The 19,858-nt window shown below is 44.2% G+C and overlaps 1 protein-coding gene across 21 annotated transcripts in view; it reads right to left on the bottom strand.

Annotated features, from left to right (window-relative positions):
- Nucleotides 1-19,858, bottom strand: part of MADD (MAP kinase activating death domain) — a 115,781-nt gene that overhangs the window by 38,710 nt on the left and 57,213 nt on the right. For 11 of the 21 annotated variants that reach the window (XM_090033122.1, XM_090033107.1, XM_090033105.1 and 8 more), the window contains 2 exons: nucleotides 15,517-15,723; nucleotides 767-820 (listed from right to left, as the gene is read on the bottom strand). In XM_090033122.1, coding sequence (XP_089889248.1) covers nucleotides 767-820; nucleotides 15,517-15,723 — 261 coding nt within the window. The remainder of the gene's footprint in view (nucleotides 1-766; nucleotides 821-15,516; nucleotides 15,724-19,858) is intronic. The other 10 variants (XM_090033109.1, XM_090033117.1, XM_090033113.1 and 7 more) reach the window with 1 other exon arrangement.

The raw sequence follows: 19,858 nt of genomic DNA, 5'->3' as shown, positions 1-19,858 counted from the left end.
TGTAACCATACAGTAGTTATTCCATACATACTCTACAAAGCTTTATAGTATGAGTGCAAGTAGTCCACATATCAATGCCAGTGATGCTATAACAGGTAAATATAAAAATCAGGCTCTTTGCAAACTCTACAAATGGTCCCCAGCCATCTAATTCACCCCATACCCTTAACATGATACACAAATTAACCTCATAAGAATCGCCCCATTTTTTTTAGCTAGCACCATTATGAAATACAATTCTTCATGTATCCCCAATTCCTCTCTCCTTCAAAAGAGATTTCTTGCTGCAGTTAAATAGGGATTACAAATCACTCATTGGTAGTTAATACCTAAACACATAAATCTGCCATTCCTGGGGAATCTGAAGGAGCAAAGAACTCCATCTCACCATGATTCAGAAACAAGCTACTTATTAACATCATCATTTTGCTGGCTAAAATAGCCTGTGTGCCTCATAAGAAGGGGAGACAGATTATCAGGGTAAAATCCAAATACCGGTGAAGTGACGAGGAGGTAGGACTTGCTGACCCCTTTCTCCACACAGAAGTTCAGGAAAAAGGAGACAGTTTGCATTTGAACACTTGAGTTCTCTAGGGCCAATCTACTCAGCATCCCCTCGAGGGGCAGGGTTTCACCTCAATTACAAACTCTCTGGTTGTGTGGGCATAAGAACTTGTCCATAGATGGAGGCTCACCCCAGGCTCAGGGAGTTGGCAGTTATGGGGAGGCTGGGGGAGTCAGTTTCTGGGTTTCATCATTTCCTTACTCTGTTTTTCCAAAGCTTTTTGCTTTTTCACTTCCTGGTGCTTGTTCCACAATTCTACCCAAGATGCATTGCAAGCAGGAAAGAAAGAAAGAGAGTCAGAGGCTGGTCAGATAGGCGAAAATGGAAAAAACAAAAAGTAAAAGAGATACCCACCCCTGTACCTCCAAACAAACAGAATTAATGACCATTAGTGAGTGAAAGGTTAAATTAACACCATTCCGCAAGAAATCAATGTTAGGAGTAGAGAGCTGCATCATCTCCTGCTAACAGGATGTCAAAAATTAGGAATGACCACAACAATGAACTGGTTGAGCAAAAATAGGTTTTAGAAGCACACCCACCCAATACAATCCATCTACTTTTGTGGGAAGGACTGATTTCAGGACAGGTGGTTTGGTATTTTCTCCCCAAAATTTAGATGATCACAAAACCCAATATATTATTTACCTACATAACACACACACTCTTCCCCCAAAAATAAGCTCTCCAAAATTGAGGTGCATGTCTTGAGTGGGAAAGCCGATTTTCTTTGCCAGAACAGGAACATAGAGGAACAGAAGCATGAAGACACTGTGCTTCAAAACGGCTGCCCAGTTCTTAGTCCTTATCAGTAAGCAGGAAAGACACAATTTAGTATTAACCCTTTCACAGATGCCTCAAATTGGAAGCAGTTTTTAGCTAAGCAGACCGACACCCCACCCCTCCCCCCCCGCAGAGAGAAGTGGGTAACCAATCTGAAGCACAGTATCTTCACGAAAAAGCCAGCTCTAACCCACAACTGGAAAAAAATTCTGCATTCTGCCTTTCAAAAAAGGTACATGTGTTATGTGGGGTGTGAGATATTCAAGAAAATATGACATTAGTGGAACTGTTTTCACATAGTCTGAATAATTGTCCAAGAAATGCACAAAAGGAGCAGCATTCCTCAGAAAACTGAGATTTCATTTTAAACTTCTTATATTAAAATCCTTGGTTAATACTAACATCATAAAAAAAACCCCTGTAAAATAAACAGGAGGATTCTATCAAATCAGAATTCACTCAAGTGCTGGGCTCTAGATGCAGGAAACTGAATTTCTTAACTCCTCCAAGTTGCTCCGTGTCAGGATATAGAAAATGGAAAATGGAAGAAAAGTAAAAAATTGAGATTCTAGTCATGCCAAATGCCATCCTCCAAGACCTGACTATGTCATAGCTCTTCTTCCCTGTTGGAGTCAGAGTATTCCAGGGAAAGTGCACAATGCAGAGGGCTAGCAGGGGTTTTTGGAGTCTATGCACACACTCTCCTTTCACTAACCCTGGGATGAGGTAGAAAATGCAAGTACCACCCACGTCCACCAAGATTCTGCAGCTTTCTAAGATGTGTTCATTTTATGCTTGGAAACTTCAAATCACTCCAGGTGCTGGCCTGGTGATCCAGTGGAAGCATGACAAGTTGGCATGCTGGAGGCTCTAGTCTGAATACTGAGTTTCATGCTTGCTCTCTCAACAGGGTGATGAAGGGTGGGAATACTACAGAAGCAGAATACTCAGTTCTCAGAAAAGCAGAGAAAGGAGACAGGTGCATAACACTGTACTGTTCTGGATCAATTCATCCTGGTTAACCAAAGGCACTGATTGAAGTATGGCAAGCAACACCACCCCTACCCTGCAGATGGCAGAAAGGCAGGAAATCATGGGCTTGAAATCAGGGAAGAAAACAAAGCAGAAGGAAAAAAAAAAAAAAAAGCTGACCAGGAAGTCTCTAAGACTACAGGATGACTCCAAAAGGGCAGTTACAACTTTGGAGGAGAGTCCATCCTTCTCCCCAACACTTCCTGGCCTCCAAGGTAGACAATAATGGGTAAATTGGGAAGACAGCTGCAAGCCACTAGGTTCTTATTTCTGCTTATTAGCTACAACAGCTGTGACTGATGGATGTTCTTCCCTATAGACAAGCAGACAGTACATGAACAAAAGACGCATCTTTTTTTTTTTTTTTTAAGAGTTAAACAACATTCTGTAGGCTTGGCTGCAATTTCCTATAGTTGAGCACACACTGCCATGAAGAGGCATAGACAGGCTTTCCCTGTACCATATTCACTATATGCCCTATTTAATTCTGCCTTGCATCTTAGAACCCCCTCTAGGCGACAGTTATCATGGGATCAAACAGCTCCATCACAACAGCTCCCTTGTTGATGTGCCCCCACCGGTTTTTAGAGTAATTACTCTACATTCTCAGTTATATCTTGGTCCAAAGGGACTTTTATAACACCTAGCATAAAAAAATAATGTCAGGATTTCCTGCAGACTGCTTCTTAACAGAAAAAGGAGAGATCATCTAATAAATCTGATTAGGAATATAAACTACCAGAGGGATGGCATGACATACAAACCTGAACAGAAGTACAGCAGGTGGCAACAATCAGCAAGGACCTAACACGCTTAGATCACTGATGTCAGGGGTCAAGCTTACCTGGCTCACCTACCTGCTGCCAATGGTCTCGTCTGCTAAGCCTGCAGGGCCCCAGATGCTGTGGCAGGATTCACAGCACTAGCTGCATCCCCAAACTCCTTGGCCTACTAGACCAGAGAGACCAGACCACAGACTGTATCTGGCTCATAGGTCATATACTTGACACTCCAGCCTCAAGTGTTTCCTCTCACAAAACAATTGCAAGGAGTCTCCAAATATAAAATAAGTCTGGCCCAAAAATAAGTTCTGGGAAAATACTGGAGATTTTTCATCTTAGACTGCTGTACTACTAACTTCAACATCAACATTTAATATTAAAAAGGCTTCTACTGGGCCAGAGCTTAGAGCCAAGCTAAGAAATTGTCCAGTGGAAGCCTGGTTTTTACAAAGTAAAAGAAAGCATTTTTTCCTCCCAGTTTGCCCTGTCATGTTTAGCAGGACAGTATCAAGAACAGAAACAAAATAATATAGATAGAAACAAAAGAGAGAATACAGTAACATAACTAAGGTGGGGCAAGGAAGCCACTTGTCCCAGGCACCAACTATGAGGGGGTACCAGGATCTCTAGCTCCTCCCTTCCCAGGAGTCTTTGCCAAGGCATGGGAAGCTTTGCATTGCCTCTACCAGGTCACAGAAGCAACGTAGGGAAGTGTCACACCAAATCAGTGTATTGGGGAGAGGTGGGGAAGAGGTGTGAGTAAAGTGAGCAAAATACTGTTCCTCCCAACCCCAGGGAGCTTTTGCCTGAGCAGGCACAGCTCTGCTCCCAATATGTGTATTAGGAAACCTGTTGCTTGCCAATAGAAACTACCATCTTCCAAATCAGACTAGAGAATGCTTCTGAGGGTGCTGAGGGAGTTGGTCAGCGTGACTGCAGAGCCACTGGCCATTATCTTTGAAAACTCATGGCTGTTGGGAAGGTCCCGGACAATTGGAAAATGGCAAATATAGTGCCCAATTTTAAGGAAGGGAAGAAGGAGGATATGGAGAACTACACACTGGCTAGCCTCACCTTGCTCCCTGGAAAAATCATGGAGCAGATCTTCAAGGAATCCATTTCTGAGCACTTCGAGTAGAAGGAGGTGATTAGGAACAGCTGGTATGGATTCACCACGGGCAAGTCATGCCTGACCAACCTGATTGCCTCCTCGGACAAGATGACTGGCTCTGTGGATGCAGGGGGAGTGGTAGATGTGATCTACCTTGACCTTAGCAAGATTTTTGGTACAGACTGCCACAGCATTTTCACAAACAAGCTAAGGAAAAATAGGTTAGATGAATTGACTGTAAGGTGGATAGAAAACTGGCTGGATCGTCCAGCTCAAAGGGTATTAATCAATAGCTTGATGTCTAGTTTCATAGTTTGTAGGGTTGCAAGGGACCTGAGCAGATCATCTAGTCCAACCTCCTGCCATGGCAGGAAAGAATACTGGGGTCAAATGACCCCAGCAAGATGTTCATCTAACCTCCTCTTAAACACCCCCAGGGTAGGAGCCTGCACCACTTCTCTTGGAAGCTGGTTCCAGACCCTAGCCGCCCTGACTGTGAAGTAGCGCCTCCTGATATCTAACCTAAACTTACCCTCTTCCAGCTTGTGACCGTTATTCCTGGTCACTCCTGGCGGTGCTCGGGGAAACAGTGACTTCCCCAATGCCTGCTGATCCCCCGACTAGTTTATAACAGGCCACAAGATCCCCCCTCAGCCTTCTCTTGTGGAGGCTGAACAGGTTCAGGTCCCATAGCCTCTCCTCATAGGGCCTGCCCTGTTGTCCCCTGATCATGAGAGTGGCCCTCCTCTGGACCCTCTCCATGCTGTCCACATCCCTCTTGAAGTGCGGCGCCCAGAATTGGATGCAATACTCCAGCTGCAGCCTGACCAGTGCCGCATAGAGGGGAAGGATAACCTCCTTGGACCTGCTCGAGATGCATCTGTGGATGCATGACAAGGTGCGGTTGGCCTTCCTTACTGCCTCTCCACACTGCCGGCCCATGTTCATCTTGGAGTCAATGATGACCCCCAGATCCCTTTCCACCTCCGTGCTGACAAGAGGGGAGTTCCCCAACCTGTAGGTATGGTGCCGGTTGTTCCTCCCCAGGTGCATCACCTTGCACTTGTCTGTGTTGAAACCCATCCTATTCTCGTCTGCCCACCCTTGTAACCTGTCTAGGTCTGATTGTAGCCTGTTGCATCCTTCCAGTGTGCCCACATCCCCCCACATCTTAGTGTCATCAGCAAATTTGAACAGGGTGCTTTTTACCCCCTCGTCCAAATCGCTGATGAAGATGTTGAACAGTGCGGGCCCGAGGACCGAGCCCTGAGGAACCCCACTGCCCACGTCCCTCCAGGTTGAGAAGGACCCATCTACTACCACCCTCTGGGTGCGCCCTCCAGCCAGTCGGCGACCCATCTGACTGTGTGGGTGTCCACACCACAGCCCCCCAGTTTCTCAATGAGAACAGGTTGAGAGACAGTGTTGGTAGCTATTATCAGGTGGTAGCTATTATCAAGTGGAGGCCCCAGGAGTTGGTCCTGGGGCCAGTTTTGTTCAGTATCTTCATCAGTGATCTCAAAGATGGGATGGAGCGCACCCTTAGCAGGTCTGCAGGTGCCACAAAGCTGTGGGGAGTACTAGATACGCTGGCAAGTAGGGCTAGAATTCAGAGAGACCTGGACAAATTGGAGGACTGGACCAAAAGAAATACCATGTGGTTCAGTATGGATGAATGCAAAGTCCTGCACTTGGGACAGAACAATCCTGGTTCAAGTTGGGGACCTGTTGACTAAGCAGCAGCTCTGCAGAAAAAGAACTGCAGATTGTGGTGGACAATAAGCTGAATATGTGCCAACAGTGTGCCCTTGTCGCAAAGAAGGCTAACAATATGCTGGGCTACTACATTAATAGGAGTGTTGCCAGCAGATCAAGGGAAGTGATTATTCCTCTCTATCCAGCACTGGTAAAGCCACATTTCATACAGAAGTAGCACTGGAAGGGACCTCAAGAGGTCATTTAGTCCAATGCAGGGACTGAACCTGTGACCTTGGCGTTATTAGCACCTGGAGTAGTGTGTTCAGTTTTGGGCCTCCCACTACAGAAAGGATGTGGACAGACTGGAAGTCCAGTGGAGGGCAATGAAAATGGTTGTGGGGTTGGGGAACATGAATTACAAGGAGAGGCTGAGGGAACTGTGTGTCTGGAGAAGAGAAGACTAAGTGGGGATTTAATAGCAGCCTTCAACTACCTGAAGGGTGGCTCCAAAGATGATGGCACTAAACTGTTTTCCGTGCTGAGAGATGACAGAACAAAAAGAAACTGTCTCAAGTTGCAGCAAGGGAAGTTTAAGTTAGATATTAGGAACAGCTTTCTTACTAGTAGGGTAATAAAGCACTGGAACAGGTTACCCAGAGAGGTTGTGGAATCTCCATCCTTGGAGGTTAAGACCCAGCTAGATAAAGCCTTGGCTGGGATGATATAGTTGGAGATAGTTTTGCTTTGAGCATGGGTTGAACTAGATGACAACCCTAATTTTCTATGGTTCTATGATGCATCTCAGCAATGGATCGAAAAATCTGGAAATTCTTACCTCCAACTGAATATAATTCCTTGTCAGAGAGCCTTGCTTCAGAAGGGCTTTTTGTGTTTTGGCTTTGGCTTTTGAAGACTTTGCTTCTCTAGTCTTTGCTGTTTTGGCTTTTGCTGATGTCTGTTTTGTTAGGTTTTTCTCTAGTAACTAGCTGGTCCTAGACTTAATTCTTATGCCCGAAGAGTTTTTGCATTTTTAGAGCTCTTGCCACTGCAGTGGAAGCGAGAGGTTTGGAGTTTAGATTTTAGATTGTGTTTTGGATCCTATATCATAAGATCCATATTTACACCAGACACTTTTTTTTCCCTCTAGCATAAAGAGAATCTAACAAACTTGGATTAGATGGAAAATCTTTTGTTCTCAGTTTGATCTGCGGACAACTGCATCAGATGTCCCACATTTGGTGATCATCTTGAATTAAAGGGAGATCATTCAGCACCTCTAGCACAATAGCTCCTTTTTGATTTTATGGAAGTTTCAACATAAGATCTAATCTTAAAAGGTCCTACATGTGCCCATGGCAAATTCATAGCCAAGCCCAAAACTACCAATTTTTAAATATCTTCATTTATAGATTCTCTCTTCTTTTGAGGTGGGTCTCTTTGGAGGAAGAAGCATTTTAAAATATGCACTGAATTACTGATTAAGCAAAGTATGCTCAAGTTTTGGTGGTAGTTTACAGCCTCCAGTGGTATAAAAGCAACAGGAAACAAATGTTGTCATTAAGTCTTTTGGTAAAGTGGATGTTATGAAGAAAAATCTGAATAATGGAGCTTTTGCTTGCATCAGTTCAAAAGAAAACATATTAGAGTTTAAAAACAGATCACCAGGATGAATGGAGATGCATCATCTCGGGACCATTTTTTGCTAGTGGCCCAGTTCATGTGTATCGTTAATCTGGTAATGGAACTGTTCATGAAATCTAAAAATACAGCAACTAATTATATGCAGTTATTTTCATATTCTACAGGCAATGCAACTAGGAAGACAACAGAACTTCCTCGTATGAGTCCCACTGCTGTTTTTGACCTTCCTCATAAAGTAGCTGATTGCTTGTAAATCTCCAAATATGTGTTTTTGTATTCACAGTCCATGGCAATGGGAAGTATATTAGCAAAGTTCTTTTTGTTCATGCTAGGTAGATCACATCCACCACTCTCCCCGCATCCACAGAGCCAGTCATCTTATCAGAGAAGGCAATCAGGTTGGTCAGGCATGACTTGCCCTTAGTGAATCCATACCAACTGTTCCTAATCACTGCCTTCTACTCCAACTGCTCAGAAATGGATTCCTTGAGGATCTGCTCCATGACTTTTCCAGGGAGCAAGGTGAGGCTAGCCAGTGCGTAGTTCCCCATATCCTCCTTCTTCCCTTCCTTAAAGATGGGCACTATATTTGCCATTTTCCAATTGTCTGGGACCTTCCCAACAGCCATGAGTTTTCAAAGATAATGGCCAGTGGCTCTGCAGTCACGCTGACCAACTCCCTCAGCACCCTCAGAAGCATTCTGTCTGGCCCCATTGGACTTGTACATATCCAGCTTTTCTAAGCACCTAATCTCTACTTTCACCACTGTCAGCTGTTCACCTCCTCCTCAAACTGCAGCCAGGTATCATAGTCTGGTAGCTGACCTTGCCTGTGAAGACTGAGGTAAAAAAGGAATTGAGTACTTCCATCTTTTCTGCATCATCTGTCACTAGGTTGTGTCCTCCGTACAGTAAAGGACCCACACTTTCCCTGATCTTATTCATATACCAATCAAGTTCCAGGGATCAGCAAACAGTCCACATCTCTCCCTTTCCTAGCATCTCATGGAATCAGAAAACTTAAAGTTTACATCTGAACAGAGTTAAAAAAAAATCAGATGAATAATGAATGGATGAAACACATCCCTTTAGTGGAATCTCTTTGGTAGATCCAACTAGAGACCTGGACATGGATCCCACCTTATTCTGGTGTTAAGTTCTGGACTCCTGCTCAGTGCAAGTGTAACTGGGAACACTAGCCCTGTTACTAAAAAGCGGTGAGGCCCCTTTAAAGGTAGTTTTTAGAGCACAGCCAGCAGAGCAGGGGTTAGCTGGCTCTGTAGTCAGGTTAGCTAACTGGGGTGTCACATGACTAGGAGGGGCCTTAGGCCAGAGCTATATAAGCCCTGGGGTTGAGCCAGCCAGAGAGTTGCAGAGTGCAGGACTCCTAAATTCCCAAGAAGGCTGAAAGAAAGCAGCTCAGAGGGCTGGGGAACAAGAAAGAGTGACCCAGAGAGAGGGAGAAAGAGACTCTTGGTACGCAGGCAGACAGCATTCATTTTCTTCTTATGTTATAGCCCAGGGCCTTAGTGTTTATGTTGCAGTTTAAACTGGTTTGGGCTGGGACTATAAGGTGAGGTTTTCAGAGGTCCCATTAGCATCCTAGGTGTATGTGCTTGTCTTGAGCCCTGCAGGGGTAGGTTCAAGGCAGAGCATGGGCTAGGGCCCAGATGTCAGGCCTAGAGCAGTGGGCTTGGGCTGCATGACCAGTCAGAGTAGAGGGGTGGAAGCTGGAAAGGCTAAAACCCCAACAAAAAGGGAAAAGAAAGGCCTGGAGTGGCCTGGAGACACTGGAATAAGTGCCCCACCTGACTGGAGATTCAGAGTCTGTGAGGCATGGGGTACGGTGCAGGGGACGTATGGAGCTGTGCAGTTAGCCCTTAAGGCAAGGGACCCACACCTCCAGGTATCCCTTGGAGCAAGGCCAGGCCTGGGAAGCACTGGGGTAGCCTGTTCCCAGAGTGAATAAGGAAAAAGAGGGATTTGGAGGGCCTACAGGGGCTTGGTACCACCCTGGAGATGGTGCCCTTTTACAACAATGGAGCTGGAATGCGTGAGAGAAGATAGCAAATAATCAGGTGGGAAGCAATTGTCATCAACACTAGCTTTTTTTCTGGGTCTGGAAATATCTTTCTTTCTTCTCACCATCTTTCTGCAGCAAAATTCCTATCAGGAACCACTTCTTATATCAAGATCCTTCACCTCATCTTTTTATCTTCTACTGCCCTCAATATGCAACCTCAGCACTCCATATGGTATCCTGTCCTTGTACATTCTTTTCACACACACAAAAACCATCAACCTCTGTCTTTCTATTCATGTCTTCCAACTCTCCTCCCAAAAACTGCCCTCGGAAAATGCATTTTTGCAACTTGCAGCCAGGTGAAATCCATCTTCATTAGAAACCCAGCCTAGGATCCATACAAAACCACCAAGATGTAATGAATGCTGTAACATAACTAAGCTTCACTTCCTTCAGGACATTCCTGCCCCATACTTACCCTTTCATGCTTCTGTAAAAGTTCCCGGCAAGCTGCATTCATCTTGCCAGTTCTCCAGTCCTTCCATCACCAGTGATCACTGAGCCAAGATATTTAAATCCATTCAAAATATTTAACATTTACCCTCTTAACAAAAGTATTTCACATAGGTGATAACTTTAAGATAATTTATGGAAGAAGTGCACTATCATATCATCAACTAACATAGCCTTCACTTCTTTTCATAACCACATTGAAATGTAAACAAATACACCACCCAAGCTCAAGCCATGCCTCAAGTGAAAGCTTTCTATCTGTCCTACCTTGTCTACACACAACATTCACTGACTTCGTAAATTCTTTTAATAACAATTCACAAAAGCTCTACTCTTATTTTAACCTTTCCAACTCTTCCCAATTTTTTCTCATGACATACTATAGGCCTTCTCATTATCCTTAAAGATGGGGATGCCTTTTATGTTCTACTTGCAAACTTCTTTATAGTGCACAAATCCACCAAAGGCTATGAAGTTAGACACAGCTAGCATCTGTCCTGAAAAACCTTAAGCACTGGTGGCAATGTATGAAAGTTTTAAAAACCCAGGCGGATTTCCAGATCCTAAGTGAGCCTACTACACTGACAAGTAAAACATCTCCTTCTTCATAAATTGAATAAGTAAGCAAGAGTCTGAAACAACCGAGGGAAGGAAATGCAGTGCCTTTTTACATCAGAACTACACTTTAAATCATTGATTTAAATGAAAAGGTAAAACTTGTCAGCTTTCATCCTAAGGACAGTACTAGATCTACAGCCAAGCTCTAGGTTACAACCATATCACCAAAGAGGAATATACCTCTTCTGCTCGTGCTTGTAGGGAGGCAGTTAGACAGGCCAAAGCTACCATGGAGCTGAGGATGGCAACCCAAGTAAAAGACAGTAAGAAATTGTTTTTTAGATATATAGGGAGTAAAAGGAAGGCCCAGGGAGGAATAGGACCCCTGCTAAATGGGCAGAAACAATTGGTGACGGACAGAGGGGACAAGGCTGAACTCCTCAACGAGTTCTTCGCCTCAGTGTTCCTAAGTGAGAGGCATGACAAGTCTCTCACTGGGAGTGTAGGGAGGCAGCAGCAAGGCACCAGACTTCCATGCGTGGACCCTGAGGTGGTGCAGGGTCACTTGGAGGAACTGGATGCCTTTAAGTCGGCAGGCCCGGATGAGCTCCATCCGAGGGTACTGAAGGCACTGGCCGACATCATTGCAGAGCCACTGGCGGGAATATTTCAACGCTCGTGGCGCACGGGTCAAGTCCCGGAGGACTGGAAAAGGGCCAATGTGGTTCCCATTTTCAAGAAGGGGAGGAAGGAGGACCCGGGTAACTACAGGCCAGTCAGTCTCACCTCCATCCTTGGCAAAATCTTTGAGAAAATCATCAAGGCTCACATTTGTGAGAGCCTGGCAGGACAAATTATGCTGAGGGGAAACCAGCACGGGTTCGTGGCAGGTAGATCGTGCCTGACCAATCTAGTCTCTTTTTATGACCAGGTCACAAAATGCCTCGACGCAGGAGGAGGGGTGGATGTCGTATACTTGGACTTCAGGAAGGCCTTTGACACGGTATCCCACCCCATACTGGTGAACAAGTTAAGGCGCTGTGACTTGGATGACTGCACAGTCCAGTGGGTGGAGAATTGGCTGGAGGGTCGCACCCAGAGAGTTGTGGTGGATGGGTCGGTTTCGACCTGGAAGAGTGTGGGCAGTGGGGTCCCGCAGGGCTCGGTGCTTGGACCGATACTCTTTAATGTCTTCATCAGCGACTTGGACGAGGGGGTGAAATGTACTCTGTCCAAGTTTGCAGATGACACTAAGCTATGGGGCGAAGTGGACACGCCGGAGGGCAGGGAACAGCTGCAAGCAGACCTGGACAGGTTAGACAAGTGGGCAGAAAACAACAGAATGCAGTTCAACAAGGAGAAATGCAAAGTGCTGCATCTAGGGAGGAAAAATGTCCAGCACACCTACAGCCTAGGAAATGACCTGCTGGGTGGCACGGAAATGGAAAGGGATCTTGGAGTCCTAGTAGACTCCAAGATGAACATGAGTCAGCAGTGTGATGAAACCATCAGAAAAGCCAATGGCACTTTATCGTGCATCAGCAGATGCATGACAAATAAGTCCAAGGAGGTGATACTTCCCCTCTATCGGGCGCTGGTCAGACCGCAGCTGGAGTACTGCGTGCAATTCTGGGCGCCGCACTTCAAGAAAGATGCGGATAACCTGGAGAGGGTCCAGAGAAGGGCCACTCGTATGGTTAAGGGCCTGCAGGCCAAGCCCTATGAGGAGAGATTAGAGAAACTGGACCTTTTCAGCCTCCGCAAGAGAAGGTTGAGAGGCGACCTGGTGGCTGCCTATAAGTTCGTCAGGGGGGCACAGAAGGGAATTGGTGAGTATTTATTCACCAAGGCGCCCCCGGGGGTTACAAGAAATAATGGCCACAAGCTGGAGGAGAGCAGATTTAGATTAGATATTAGGAGGAACTTCTTCACAGTTCGAGTGGCCAAGCTCTGGAACGGGCTCCCAAGGGAGGTGGTGCTCTCCCCTACCCTGGGGGTATTCAAGAGAAGGTTGGATGTGTATCTAGCTGGGGTAATGTAGGCCCAGCACTCTTTCCTGCTTATGCAGGGGGTCGGACTCGATGATCTATTGAGGTCCCTTCCGACCCTAGCATCTATGAATCTATATCTGCTCTTACCGCATGGACCAGGATGCATACCTTAATGATTTAGAGAAGGGATTTCTAAAATTACAGTACAATCCCCAAATTGTAGCTACTTAACAATCAAATGAAGCCAGACTCAGACTTTACACCAATCTGCTACAGTACCCAGAACAAAGACAAGAGACCTTCTGGTAATCACCGACAGTCCCCACCTTGAACACCTATTACTGCCCTCTAACCATCCTGGAAAAGGACAACCATCTCAAGATAGCTATGGGAGACGAGACTGTCCAGGCTTATAGGCAGTCCCCACCCCCTCACCCCCAATGGCGTCTGTCAAGAAACAGGCTACTTAACTCCTATACTCACCAAGGCAGTAGGATTTGCAATGGACCCAGGTGCCTGCTGTGCCCAAACATTAAGACAGTCCACATCATCAATGGACCAAATAGCATTCCAAGTTCACTGAGATGCAACTTCACCAACGTCGTAAAAGCCATCACCCACTAACAGAGTCCCTGTAATGTCTGCATTAGACAGATGGGGCAAATGTGAAAGAATGAATGAACATCAACCTGATATTAGTGCCCAAAAGACAAAAAAGGCTGGTGGCAGAATACTTTAACCTTGTTGGACACTGCATTGCTGAGGGTGGCACAGTTCTTAGGCAGCAAACTTCTAAAAACTGATCTGAACATGAAGTTACAAAACAAGAACTTATCTACAGACTGGATTGTGATAGTTTAAATAGTGACAACAGATTCTTATCCCATACCCTAGATTAGCCTGTGACCCCTTTGTTCCTATGGGTTCTTTGCTTGTATGCCTCTCCAAGCACTACCCCTGTTCCTCAGGCCCCTCTCCCTTCCTACTGGTTGTATTCAAATCACTCTCCCCACTCTATACACTGCTCTCTGCCCATCCTTTCACAGCATCTGATGAAGTAAGCTCCAGTTCATGAAAGCTAATGTTATATATATCTAAATTAGTTAGACTATAAGATGCAAATCTACCTTACCTTCTGCTCAATTTCAGACTAACTACATCACCCAGTTAACGAATGTTCCATTAAGAATGAGAGACAGCCCAGCCCTTCAGACTGGCTTTAATAATTCTGATTTTGTCCAATTGCTTCATTCTCTCTTGCATTTAATAGCTTCAGCAAGTGGCAACTATTGAAACTATGAAGAGCAAAATCAGAAATTAACTTGTTCCCCGTTGCTTAGCACACTGCTAATTGTTCAACGATGCTCCTCTGCCAGTAAGTTTCAATGGTAAATATTAAAATAGAAAAATAGCATTTAGCACTTCTAGAGCACAACCTTTTCCCATGGTGCATCAGAAACATGGAGACACTGATCCTTACAACACCCATACGCAAGAAGTAGATCATTAGTTTCAGGCAAAAAGCAGAGCTGACTGTCCAGTCCAGTCAGTGCTGCGCCTTCTTTCTGTACAATAATCTTAGGCTAAGAGCTTTCATCTTCCTGACTTTTTAGCAGAAGATAGTTTCCCCTTTTCCAAGAAAATGTATCCACCCTTTGTCCTTCTCAGAAGAACAAAAGCAAGTATATACCCTGAAGGAACTCAGACCCCCAAAGTTTGATCTTAGGAATACGATTACATTTTTGTTACCTGGAGAATTTCCAAACAGAACAATTGGAGGTTTTTAGTCTAATACGCACTCCACCCTCTCTTGCATCAAGGAAACATATTGGGTCAGAGGATGCACCATCCACTAAAAGGAATTAATTTCTGACTGTGGCCATTATGTGAAAGTAGGAAGAGAAAGAAAAGGGAAAAGCTAGCTTCATTAGCTATTGCTTTTTCATACACCTATGTGTTTTTTTCCCAGTTAAACAAAATGAGACTGGGAAAACACCAAGACAAGGCTAGCAGATGCTGTTTAGGCAGGCAGAAAGGCAGCTTGTCTGCCAGGAAGTGGAAAGAGCATCCATCAGTCCAACTTAAAGAAAATGAAGAGCAGCAAAATTCCTTCCTAAGGATTTTGTTATCCACCAGTAGATAGTGACACCCCGTATCTATTGTATACCCTAGATACCTTCATCCTATTATTATAAGGCATGGCAAAAGCTACCAGGATTTTTTGTTTTAGTTAATTCCTTCTGTACTAGGTATTTCCAAAGTCCTCAAGGTCCCTGCCTTATGCTGTCATCTCCCTCAAGTTACTTTATGGGCATGCCTATACCACTTAATTATGACACCAGGTAGTGCTGTACCAAAATATGGTGCTGAAACAGAAGCATAGCCATCTCAGTATGGCACTGCATGCATACTAACCAGCTAAGGTGAGAGGCAAAGCCAACTGGTGCACACATATGGCACTAAGTTGGCTATATTATTGCCATTTTGAGAGGTAATGAGTGGAACACTACTGTCTCAATAAGGCTCTGCCTGGCATAAGACATAACTTGTGCTTCCTGAAAATACCAGCCCTGCACTGCTCACCAAATTGTATTTTATGCATCAGCTGTACTTGGAAAGATTTCAAATTAAAGTTTCTGGAAAACCAAACTGCCCTGAAAAATACTCCTCCCAGAGTGAGAGAAGATGGGAGTGACTGGTCCCTGCAATCCAGGTGCAAATGAAGCACGTTACTGTAGCAATGAAGGGAAGTGTGTTAAAATGGGGAGGATGCAAGTAGAACCCTTCCTCCGGTATTCCTCATGCACATCAGTACACACCAATGGAAGCAATAAAATTTTCTTCCTTTAGACTCCTCGTGTCAAACTCCCTTGGCCCTTTTCCTGCCGGGCTTGGTGCCCTGGGCATGAGTTGAGGTACTGGCAGTTGCACCACAGGCTTCGGCTCCACCCTCATGGCTAAACCAGGGTCCTTGCCAACAGGAGTGGCTGCTCCATCTGTTGGACTGCGTTTTCTTTTTTCGGGTTCTTTAAGAGAAAAGAGAAGAAAAGTAGCAAACAATGTTTAAGACAGAGAAAACAAGAGACCAAGAGGTGGGGTAGAAGCAGGTAAGGAAATAAGAAAAGGTAAGGCAGACGTTAGCTCAGTGTTATGATAGCGTCAATACCAAAAATAGACACTTCTCAGATTTAGACTCAGATTTCACCATAAGCAGCACTGCAAAGAGCAGGGGATGAGATGCACCTTGGCACCACTGGAATTATTTTACAGTTTTCTTGGTCAGACCATTGGCTCCTTCAGTTTGATGTGAGGGCCACTCCCAGTTCCTGTGAGACTAACAGACCCGAATTCCATGTGGGTTCATTTTGTCAATGGCTTCAACACTCTTCTGACTGACTGGCAACTCAATGTCCCATTCCAATCATCATTCTCAGAGATCACTCTGGTTTGCAGGTGACTGAAGGCAGATGAAACAGTGCAGCAGAATACTAGAGTACTAGTATACAAGCTCCCACACTAAGTTCTCTTCATACTGAAAGCTTAGAAATGTTTCTTTTCTCTGATATGGTAATAGCAAGGTCTCTTCTCACTAAACTATCTGGAGTGGGGCAGCCTGATCCACCCAGAGTGTCGTTTCTGGAACTTAAACAAGTTTCTCTTTCTGTGAAGTAGTAAATACAAATCACCTCTGCTGAAATTCTGGCCAGTGTCACCTGGTCAACAGGTGTAAATGATGAAAGTTGCAGCTGATTACTTAGGACAGTGGTTCTGAACCTTCTTCAGTCAACGTACCCCTGGGTCTCACAGTGAGACTTCATGTACCCCCTAGGAGAGACATTTCCAGTGCGAGGTTGAGGCATGGAGCAGAAGCAGGATATCTGGTTTCCATGTGCCTGCATGTTTTACAGCAGTAAAACCCTGGCAATTTCAAATTGTCGAGACTTTTTTTTAGGCCCTGCGACCTGTGTTAGACAATGTATAAAATATATCTCACGTACCCCCTGGGGGTTCTGAAGCGGTTCAGAACTGCTGACCTAGGAGTTCCTAATTTCACAGATTTTTAAGTGGCAGGAGGAAAAATTGTGACCTTGTAGTAATAGGAAGTAGTAGCCTGCTTTTTGAGAGACACTGTTTGCAGGGGGAGATAACAGAGGGGAGGGCACTGCCTATAAGCCAGGACAGGTTTGTCCCCCATAGCTATCTTGAGACAGTAGTCTTTTTCCAATAGTGCTCAGCCTATGACCTGTGAGCTGAATCCAGCCCATGGGACTCCGCATGGGTCCAGAAATTTGGTGGCAGGGGAGCTGTGGCACTACTCATTCCCATGGCTGCCACCATTCCCCCACTGCCAAGTTTCTAGATCTGCGTGGAACCCCAGGAGTGTAGTTTACCTATATGGGTGATTTGGGACCAGACTAGCCCCGCACACCAGAACCGACCACAGACTGATCCAGTGTGCCAGCCTAAACCAGCTCATGGACAGGCCCAAAGCCACAGGACCGAATGGGTTGGTCATCACTCTTCTCGTCTACCCTGCAAAACACAGGGCAAGGAATTCTGCTGCAGTTCAATGAAAAACAGTTATTGGGCGTGAATCACTTCAATCTTTTAGAAAAATCAAATCTAGCCTTAATTTAAAAATCTAAAAAAATGAAGAGTTTGCCACAATCCTTGTCAAGTTATTCCACTGTTTAAAATCATATTTCCAGCGTAAATCTGACTAGCTTTAGCCACTGGGTCTCATCATACCTTTGTCTGCTGTCTTAAGACCACTGCTCTCAGAAATCTTTTCCTGATGTAGGCACTTGAGGCATTTATATACTTACTGTTTTCCCACAACAGTCATGTCAGAGATCCGATGCTTCAAATTAAACAAGTCTGCTCTGTATGCGAGCTGAGGCGAACTGTGCTGCACCATGTGCAGCTGTGTAAGTGACGAAATGCGCGTCAGCACACAGAAAATGGCGGCAGTGCAGTTTTGAACTACAGTGCCTCGAAGGTGTTTTAGTTCAAAAGTGTGCCACTGCCATTTTGTCAGCATTGACATGCATTTTGCCGTTTCTATAACTGCAAGTGTCACAGTGCCAGGCACTTTTCAAAGTGCCCAGGTCTGCGGTGCTTACATGTGTAAAAACGCCCTTGTATTGTAGGAATTTACTTACTGAAAAAAGTTAGACTGCAACCAAGTGCCTTAAATTCTCCAAAGGAAAGATGATTTCTCATTTCCTCAAGTCAGTCTTGTGGTTCTTTTCTGGACCCTGTCCAACTTTTCCAATCCCATTTTAGATTTCCTTTAGTTCCCAATATGCTCCTTCTTATTGCCCCTAATTGGGTTGATCCTAGAATTCTCACTAATATCTTTAAATCCTCTTAGCAATTCCATTTGTTTCTTAATTTATAATTTATACTTGGTACTGTCCTTTTCCACTCCAACCCTCCTTTTGTAAAATATCATTGGACCCATGCTCTTTGTGGCTGTTAAAAACCTGCAGAGATGGTAATAACAGATTGTGAGATTTTGTTTCCTCTTCAGGAAGGGAGAGTAGCAACTGCCTTGCAAAGGTAAAATAAATCCTTGATGAGGACAGGTCACTTATGTATGTCAACTTAATAGAAGAATCTGGGTCCCTTTCAATTCAGCATGCACTTAAAATATTAACCCAGGTTATTTTAATATGGTCAAACATGTGGTTATACATCTAGGAACCAAGAGCATTAGCTATGCTTACAGGATTGGGAACTAAATCCTAGAATGCTGCATCTCAGAAAAGAGCTTGAGGAATCAAGGTAGGTAATCAGCTGACCATGAACTTTCAATGTAGTCCTGTGACCAAAAGACCCGATACAGTCCTTGAAGGCTTAAACAGGAATATAGGGAGGTTATATATGACCCCTGGTGAGGTCTATTTCTAGTGTCCGCGTCTTAAAATGGAAGTTAAAAAGTTGGAGAGGGCTCATTCTCTTGATCCTGACATCTCACTAAATATTGTTCCTTTTCATGGAAGCTGCAGACAAGGCAGTTATAAGGCAACTCCAGACAGCTCTAAATTAAAAAAAAAATTCCTTTATGCCCGATTAGTAGTGTTTTAGATGCACAAATGGCACAGGCAGTATTGAGAACAGTGTTACTATGGTAATGGGTGCTTTTAGCAGCAAATCATAAATACAGCATTTGTTTAATAATCTAATAATCTAAAAAGCTGCATTTAAATTCCATGGCAAGGTCCCTGGGTTCTACAGCACCAGCCATTCTGATGCAACAAACTTGAAATTCTGTGCGGCTTTATTAGAATTAAAATACCAGGCCGTTTAGTGAATTCAAATATATTAAAATGAACAGTATAAATCAATATAGAAGTCCCTGGTGTGAGTAGATATTTAAACCATTTCATTTTACATTGTCCTCATGTTTTGCATCCTCAATACACTTAATGTTTTTCTATTAATGCCCCATAATTGCATCACAGAAGTCATTTGGGGCAAAGATGGAGGTTTTAGCAGCTATATAGGGGCTAGATAAGGCTTCTGACACTTGGGAAGCCTTGGAGACAGCTAGTTTCATTAACTATTTCTGTGCTATGCATTTTGGTAGTGTTAGAGTGATATTGTAGCTGTGATGGTCTAGGAATTATGCAAGGCAAGGATTTCTTAGGGTGATGCATCTTAGGCAAGCCTCTGAATGCCAGAATGTCTTACATTTGATGAAGAATATCTTGCATTGAAAAGCTTGTCTAATTCTATCCCATATATGCAGTTGGCTCCACAGAAGATACCACCTCATAAAAATCCATGCCTCTAGGCATTTTTTGTCATTTAACATTCAAATGGTCATCTTTGCAGCTGGAGAAAATACCTGTGCATATTGATTCAGTTTAAATTAAATGGACAGATAAATAGAACTTGGTTTGGAAAAAAAAGGCTATCAATTTAAACCAGAGAAATGTTAATAAATTAAAGAACTACATAATGCAATCAACTGCACTAAAGAACTGAGGGATTTTAAACAAGAGAAGATCTGGACTTCCTTTTTACATCAAAAGAAACTTTGTAAGTCTGAAACTTGTATCCCAAGCAAAAGGGAAGAATTCCATACCATACACAGCAAAACATTTGTCAGGAAAAAGCAGAGCTTGTAAAGAATGGAAAAAAAGTACTGATCAA

Source organism: Crocodylus siamensis, chromosome 2, assembly GCF_052110815.1.
Source record: "Crocodylus siamensis isolate JL-2025a chromosome 2, ASM5211081v1, whole genome shotgun sequence".
Taxonomy (NCBI): domain Eukaryota; kingdom Metazoa; phylum Chordata; order Crocodylia; family Crocodylidae; genus Crocodylus; species Crocodylus siamensis.
The sequence above is the reverse complement of the archived record's forward strand: the minus strand, read 5'-3'. Positions and strand labels throughout refer to the sequence as shown.